General features: G+C 37.0%; 1 protein-coding gene across 1 annotated transcript; it reads right to left on the bottom strand.

The window, feature by feature from the left end:
* Positions 1 to 6,299: 6,299 nt before the first annotated feature.
* Positions 6,300 to 8,109, bottom strand: AGTR2 (angiotensin II receptor type 2). Its single transcript, XM_022562978.2, has one exon. It carries the CDS (start codon positions 7,588 to 7,590, stop codon positions 6,502 to 6,504), a length of 1,089 nt encoding a protein of 362 aa, XP_022418686.1. The 5' UTR covers positions 7,591 to 8,109; the 3' UTR covers positions 6,300 to 6,501.
* Positions 8,110 to 8,802: the final 693 nt, after the last annotated feature.

Raw genomic sequence — 8,802 nt, 5'->3', positions numbered from 1 at the left:
GCACGTATCCATAAATTTGGGCTGATCCAACTTTATATTCCTTCCACCATTATCCCACACCTTTGATATCCATTCCTACCCATTTTCTCCAGACATCTGTCTGCATAAGATAGAAAACTCAAGTAGTTCTTTTGGAGTAGAGTGCACCTCCCCATGGGTCACAGTTTGTGTCTCACTTTTAGAGTCCTGCTGGAACTTGAATCTAGTTACAGAACTAGAAGCAACGATTGGTGATGGAGTGGGTCCTGAGGAGACTCAGAATTCTTTTGCATGGCAACTACCTCAGGAGAAGCCATTACAGTTTCCTCAGGTAATGCTGGATTAATCCCCTCAAATGCGGGTAAAGAGACTGCTACCACTGAGGGTTGAGAGGCTTCTTCCACTGGCAAAGAATACTTGTCAGAATTTAGGAGCTCAATGTCCTCAGCTTCATCAGGGTCTTCCCACACATCCCCATTCCAATTTACAGGATGTCATTCTTTCCCAATCAATGCCCTCATGTTAAACCACAGACCATGTGAGACTGGGAGTTCAATTTGCATTGTAATTTAACCAATTGCCAGAAGAGATACTGCATTTGATTTTCCCTTGAACTGGGAATTCAAATCTCTGAGCTCATTTTTTGCTTTCCCCACTTTGTCCGGTAACATCAGATCTTCCTCTTCTTAAAACGTCATCAGTCCTATCAGATTAGAACTCCATCCTTATGACTTCATTTAACCTTAATGACTTCCTAAAAGCTCCACTCCAAATATAATCACATTCAGGGTTGGGGCTTCAACATGTGAATTTTGGGAGACACAATTCAGTTCATAACAATAGATAATAGCATACTCAATGAGACCATTTCAAATTATTATCCACAAGTATTTCAAGTTGTTAAGACATCAAGAAACACTGCAGTGGATTTGTTGTTGTTGTGATAGGAATGATCACTTCAGTGGTAATGAATGTAGAGAAAGTAGGGATCCATTTTTCAGAGAAAAGGCTACAACTGGAAATTTGAGGGCTTGGCAATGGTCTGGTGGTTCCAGGCAATTGGAACTGTGCCAACTGTATCCCATACATATTGGTATATTGACCTTGGGAATTTTGGGGGAAGAGGCAATTGGCAAAGGAGCCTTCTGAGAGGAAGGGAATCAAGTACTAGACCCTTTTTCTAAGAAGTTCAAAGTTACTGCAGTATATCTTATGCCCTGAGGTGTCGCTTACTAATGTGATCGTTTAAGAAGCAACATCAATTTTACTACCCACCCCCTCTGCCAACCAGGGGTACTCATTTTTATTGAGAAGAAGTTTCAACTGTGACTTCCACTGCATATGAGAGCTTCATTTAAGAAAGGAAGAGGATTGGTTCCTGGTGTCAGGGAGGAATGAATTTTTCTCTACTCTTCTAGGTTCTTTTGGCTGGTCTAAGAATTAAATTGACATGAGTAGGTTAACATGAGAAAATCAAACAAAAGTTTAATAACATGTATATATGAGAGAGACCCAGGAGAACTGAGTAACTTGCCAAAATGGCTGAAGCCGTCGCCTTAAATATCATCTTCAGCTAGAGACAAAAGGGGATGTTGGGAATAGGGGTTGGGGACTTCAAAGGGAAGGAAAGCAATTTATATGGAGATGGAAAAGCAAATGTTTGGTAAATAAATGTATGCTGGGCCAGGCAGAGACAGTGGGAGACAGAGAGGAATTGTAACAAACAGACTTTGCTAGGTTCCTCCCTGTCTACACACCTAGTTCATAGTATAATTATCTATGGTAATATCTCCCTTCCTGGAACAGGTCCTATATCTACATTCTTTAGGCATTTAGGGGGAAGGTCAGAGTTTGTTTCTGAGTTTTTTGGGCCTTGATTGTTCTCAGCTCAAAATAACCCGCATGCCAAAGAGACATTTTGAGGTGTCAAGTTTTGCTCCCCTACGCTGGTATGGCATGTTCCTCCTCCTGGATTTCTGTTGATCCCTCCTGGCTCCATGAAGATGCCAAAACAAATAAAGATGTGTTTGAGACCTTGTCTACTGTGGCATGCATCATATATAGGTGAGTGTAACACTGGAAGAAGAAGCTTCCTTTTTCTTTCTCTTACACTCTATCAGATGGCTTGTGTAGATCACTTGGAAACTCCTTAATGTGTACAGGAGTCTGTACCAGTCTGAACTGGTACCAGTCAGTCTGGAATGGAACGGTCTGAACCATCTGTTCTTATGTGGACCAACTGATATATAATGTAGCAAAAACAGCAGCAGAAAGTGGGCGAGAAGTCTTATCAGATTTTCCAATATTTTCTCCCACTGGGCAATAGTAACTGGGTTTGATCTCTTGGATTGTTTAAAGCCCTGAAGATTTGGGACTTATCATAGGAAAGGAAGACCCAACAAGGGAAGAAACAATATTTTCCGGTAAATCAGTTGGGAGTTTGGGATCAAAATATTTTAAATATTAAGAAAAAGTGTACCACAGGATGATGAAGGATATATCCATTAGATAATAGATGAAAAGAGAAAGAAATATGGATATGGATAAAGTGATTATATATATATATATATAATATACATATATATACAGTATCCATATATATATTCACACAGTATACACAGTATCTATCTATCTATCTACCTATCTATGTCTATATTTATATTTATAATTTTACCTCATGCAACTAACAGTCATTATGTCTGTGGCTAATTTTTATCCATACAGTTAAATTTTTCAACAAGAGAGTATTGATTCTTAATAAGAAATACATATAAATTATTTTTAATTTTAAAAAGAATGCTCTCTTCCTAGAAGAAAGAATTTCAAAAAGAAAGATTTCTCATTCTGGGGATGTTAACCCTTTGTAGATATGTTTGTGCAAGTCAGAGTCAATGTTTAGAAGGCTATTCAACTCAGCTGTAGGCCACTGGTTTTTTGCAGGAAAAGTGATTATTTTTTGTGATAGCATATGGATTTCTGTTATTTTATGTGAATCATCATTGTTGATGTAATTCATCTAGGAGTTAACAAAATAATCAAGTGCTACATTTTCCTTATTTTCTCAATCCATTCTTGCTTCAGTCACCTCATGTGCTACATTTTCCTTATTATCTCAATCCATTCTTGCTTCAGTCACCTCATGTGGTTAACTCAGCTTGTCAAGTTTGGATTTTTCTTTTGTTGATATGTCAGGCCAGCAAACAGTTTCCCACTCTCAGATCCCTGTGGATAAAAAAAAAAAGAAGAAAAGTCAAAATAGAATGTGCTTTCCTTTAGATTGTCCTCTCATTTTGCTACAGACCTCAAAAGATCAGAAAAAAAAAGGGATTTTCCCCAAACATTTTATTTAGCAGATCTAATTTAGGGATATAAAATGTAACAATAATTAATACTTGGCTTTCCATAATAAAAATATATATGTTTTGCAAATTGTGAGAGGTGAATTTCTCTGGTAATCCTGTATAATCTTATTTCACAGAGCTGGCATTTGTGTCAACAATTTTGTTCCTCAAAAGAAATGTTTGAGGTGTCAGTCTTGCTTTGTGTATGGGGGTAGAGGGGGCAGCAGTGGGGGCAGGGGGTGGTGGTTACTTCGTGTAGTTCTATAGAGCATGGAGCACAAGAAAAGGGCAGTGGAGAACCAGGAAGAAAGCCTCATCAATTTGCCTCCTCTCTTTTTCTCCATACGTGCAAATATACCACCTGTCCAGTGCTCTAGTATTGCCGTGGTCAGGGACATACAAGCAGTGTGGTCTGGGGGGAAAGTTGAAGGACTGAGCAAGACTGTCTCTGAGATATCTGCTTGGTAGCCTAAGATTCATTTAAACTACTAAATACCTCTATCAGGATTACCCAGATCATTGGTCAGAGGCAAACTTAAAGATGAATAGGGACTCACTTGTGCCTCAGTATCCTTATATGTAAAATGAGAATAATTGAGTCGTTGTGGGAATAAAATGGGATAATAAAATACTTACAGTAGTATATATCATATAGTGCTCACAGAATCGTAGCTATTATTGTTATTATTATGTGGTTCTTGGGCGTTATGTGGGTGAGGTGAATAAAGGTGGAACCATGGAAAGGAAAGGGGATTAGGTAATACCTGGAAATGATACAAACAAAATGAGAAGAATACAGTTTCATTTGCTATCTGAGAAACTTACCTGAAGTTTACATTTTCAAAGAAAAAAGAGGACATTTATACCTTTGTATACTCCTGCAATCAGAGTTCACATGTTTGTGTACCATCTTCTTAATGACATTTCTTCTTGGTCCCAGGAAAGACCACTGGAGTCCAAGCCTCAGAGAATTACTTAGGGCTCAAAACTGGGCACCTAAGGAAGTGGAGGCCAGGCTTAAAATCCCAAGAACTAGAGAAATAATTCTCTTCATTAAGGGAACTCCCAGGGGAGGGAGGTTTGTATTATAATTAGTATAATCATTGTTATCCTGGTAGAGGAACTGACATGAACTAATGTTGGAAGCTGAGTAGGTGTTCGTCAATTGAATGAGAGACCCTGAGGGTGGGGTGGTTGGAAGAGAGAGTTGTGTGAGCCAAAGCAGACAGGTGTGAGCGAGCATTAGGCTTGAAAAAAAGCAGTTTAAGTCCTTTTGTGATGCTTGAACACAGAATGCAAGAGAGAGATGGCAAAGAGAAAAAAAGCCAGCGAGGCAGGGGAGAATCAGATTTCCGGTGGTCTTGTAGACTGTAACAAGAAATCTGGATTTTCCTTTCATAATTAATAAGGTTTTATGGCTGAAAACTCAAGAGCGGGAGACTAGAAGAGTATAGCAAGAAGCCAGATAAGGAATAATGGGGGCTGAAACTAAGAAATATCAGTGGGGACTGTAAGGAAGATAAGGATACAAGAGAAGGTAAGAATCCATAAGTGGAGGTAGTTACAATAAAAAAGTAAAGCACACATGATCTTCCAATTAAAGATTTTATTTAATGAGATGTTTTACAAAATTATTTAAAATATGAAGTCATGTTTGCTTATACATTTAGCTATTTGTTTTTATTGATAATAATAGATTACATGAAATTAGGACTTTCCCAGAAAGTGGAGCCAGAGTATTTTTGGATCTATAGCCCTGGAATCTGGCAAAGACACCAAGCTTCTGTAACTTTATTTCTACCTCAGAGGTCAGTATTGGTCTAGGAAGGTCCTAGATAACCTGATATAATATGGGGCTGGTGCAGAATGAAATCTCTAACTTCTAAAATTAATACTCTAAGTTAACTCTAGGTACCTCACTCAGTTTCAGGCACTCCTCAAACTTTGGAGTTCTAATAGTGTTGAAAGGAGATCTATGGACCAGTGATTGGTATAGAAGAGTTCCACAGAATTCTATAAATTCTGGAACAAGCAGTATCCATAGGTATAGGTTAAGTCTACCCCATGGTCTATATTTTCAAAGCCACATTGCATTGCCCTGACAGGTTTGTTGTGTGACACCAAACGTGTCATTTGCTGGATCTGTTTGTCCTCCTTGGGTGTCAAAATTCCATTTTGACATAATCTTTTCCTATGCCCATTAAGGGTTTATTACAAAGTAAAGAGTTAAATAAGCCACCCAGATATTTTGGGAAGCAACCCAGAACCAAAGCATCAATAATAAAACTCAAGTCAACTTCCTATATATCAAAGCACCACATCCCAAAGGTCAAGGATGTAAAAAATGACCTTTACATTTTATACACTAAACACTGTTTAGTTATTTTCAAAAAATTATCAGAGGACATAGAAACCTTCAAACAGTAGTTAGATAGAAAATGGATAGAAAGTTTAAAAAGTGTTTATTCAGACTTTAGTGAACAAATATTTGTTTATTGCAAATCTATGTTATTATACATTTTACTTCCTATAACTCTAAATAAAAGCTAAAATGTAGGAGTACATGTGATCTAATCTATATTCCTAACCCTACTCAATAAGTAGCTATGCCTTAAATACAAACTTATGCTCAAGCGAAATATAAAAGGATTATTATTTATAATATAAAGTAGAAGGCATATGCCTAGAGCCTGAATAACTGGTACCAATCTATTGTAGTACACTGCACTTAGAAGTGCTCATTTATTTTAGCGTAATGCCTTGTAAATAGTGCAGTGAGTTAAAAGACCAGCCTTGGTTCAAGAGGAAAGCTTGATGAAAATGGATCTAAGAACCAATAAAAACTCCAGCATATCTCAAGGAGAAATCTGAAACTCCAAATCATCATTCATAACTTCCTATTAATTATAATTGGAGATAAATTCCCAGTTACTTCTCAGTTATGGGTACATCTCCCCAGTGACAGTCTAGTACAGATAGACCAGAAAAAAAAAAGGTGGGCAATTCTTGAAAGTCACTGGAGGATAAAACTTAGAGTTACATTTGGTTTCCTGTTCTAGAAGAGTGAGAGAAGATTATATGAAGGGGAAGAACTTGTTATTTTACTAAAGCCATTAAAAGATAATTCAGGGAGATCTCAAACCAAGTAACCATGTTGATAACATGCATTCCACTCTCATGTTTAAGACACAAAGGTCTCCATTTCTCTAAGGGAACTGCTTTTTCGGCATGACACACTCTCTCTCTTGCCTTGGAGCCAAGTAATTGGAACCCTAAACACACGGCGGAGCTTCTGTTGGAACCGGTTTCCAACAAAACAATACAAAAAGGGATTAATGCAGCTGTTGGTGAATCCCAGGAGGATGGCAAAAGGAAGTGCCAGGTCAATGACTGCTATAACTTCACAGCTATTAATGACACCCATCCAGGCCAGAGCATCCAGGAAGGTCAGAACATGGAAGGGAAGCCAACAGATGATGAACGCCAGAACAACAGCAGCTGCCATCTTCAGGACTTGGTCACGAGTTATTCTGTTCTTCCCATAGCTATTGGTCTTCAGTAGGTGTTTTCTGATTCCAAAATAGCATGTTGCTATGAATATTAAAGGGATAATAAAACCAAGGATATTTTTCATTAAGGCAATCCCAGCTGACCATTGGGCATACTTCTCAGGTGGGAAAGCCATAATGCAAGCATTCACTCCTAAATATTCAATTGTTCTGACATCTCGGAAGTAAAATGTTGGCAATGAGGACAGACAGGCCATACACCAAACAAGTGGAACTATATAAGATGCTTGCCAGGGATTTCTTCTTTGAGACAGAAAGGGGTAGATGACAGATTGGTACCTATCAACACTCATGCACGTGATAAAAAAAATGCTTGCAAACATGTTCAGGGTCAGGAAAGAACCAAAAACTTTACACATTACAGGTCCAAAGAGCCAGTCATATCTGTAAGAATAATAGGTTGCCCAGAGAGGAAGAGTAGCCAAAAGCAGTAAGTCAGCCACAGCCAGGTTGAAGATGTAAATGCTGGAAACCTTTTTAGGACCCTTTTGACAACAAAACAGTGTAACCACGATAGTATTGACAAGAAATCCAACCACAAAAATAATGTAGTAGAGAATAGGAATTGCATCTAAATGCTTATCTGATGGCTTATGGGAGCAGTTAAAGGTAGACTCATTGCCAGAAATGTTCACAAGTCCGACGTGAAGACTGCTGGTAATGTTTTTGCTGATGGTGGCAAGGGTGAAGTTGTCCTTCATATTGACTGAAATGTCAGCAGCTCCTAATTCTTACACCTTCTGGGGAAAAAAAAAACAACAAAAAAACCCAACAAAAACCTCTCAGAGCACATACAGAATTTAGGACCTCATCACGTCATTAGCATTTTAAAAGATTGTTGAAAGCAAAAAATGGTGGATGGTTATAGACAATATTGGGAAACGGAAGCATGCCTTATGAAATAAGAATGGATTTTACTTCTTGAAGAAGAAAAGAGAGTTTTCTCAATAATACCAAGAAGCATCAAGACTGAAAATTCTGAACAAAACTACATTTTGCCCATCTTTTCTATTATGTTGTGAAAAGGTTTAAAGAAAATTAATATTTCAAAAGGTTAGCCAGAATAGGAAACGCGTGAAACAAGAAGGAACTAAGAAATAAGACAAGTTAGCATTTCAAAAACACTTGAGCACATATCTCACTCTATATACTTTCTAGAAACCACACTGCTGCCTGCTATTGCGTAGAGAAATGCCTTATTCAAGTAACTAATTATATACAAATCATTCCAGCAATGGAAAATATAAGTAACATAAACTATGGAAAAAATAAGCAAGTGTACAAAAGATTGAAAGAGAATATGCAAAAAGGAACATATTGGGATGGGGGATTATGGTTGGTTTTTACTGATTAAAAATAATTCCTTTAGTTCTACTTTTCCATTGTTTTCACAATAATAATATAATTACGAGGTAGTTATGGAATATGTGCATATTTTTAAAAGCCCCCATCACACTTTAATAGAGACTATTACTTTTACATATAGATACTTAAGTTTAATCCATTTAAAAGAAAATCTATTTTCTTTTTCAATTAGGAAAAGAAAAAAAAATAGCCAAATCTGATTTAGGGTCAAATAGAAAAAGTTATGTTGCTCAATGAAATAAGAATTGAATATCAATGATTAATCATGATATAACTGTATCATTTTTTCCTTTGCTATTTTAGTTTAACACAACTAAGTAGTAACAGTGCTACTTGGCTCTCAAATGTTATGATCAATATTCAGGGTTTTGTGATACTGTTAGTTTTAGTAGCAACTTTATTTTAAAACAAAAGAAAATTAGCTGGAGATAAACACAGTAAAGGAACAGCTATTCCTTTAGATAGTTTCAAAACACAGATAAAGAAACTACTCAGTGAAAATGTAATCAGCAAAGAATCTCCTAATAAACAGCAAACTTAAAATTTTT

Source organism: Delphinapterus leucas, chromosome X (genome assembly GCF_059928025.1).
Source record: "Delphinapterus leucas isolate spDelLeu-1000000601 "Yukka" chromosome X, BTC_Dleu_Yukka2, whole genome shotgun sequence".
Lineage (NCBI taxonomy): Eukaryota > Metazoa > Chordata > Mammalia > Artiodactyla > Monodontidae > Delphinapterus > Delphinapterus leucas.
This window is presented reverse-complemented; position numbering and strand designations above follow the sequence as displayed.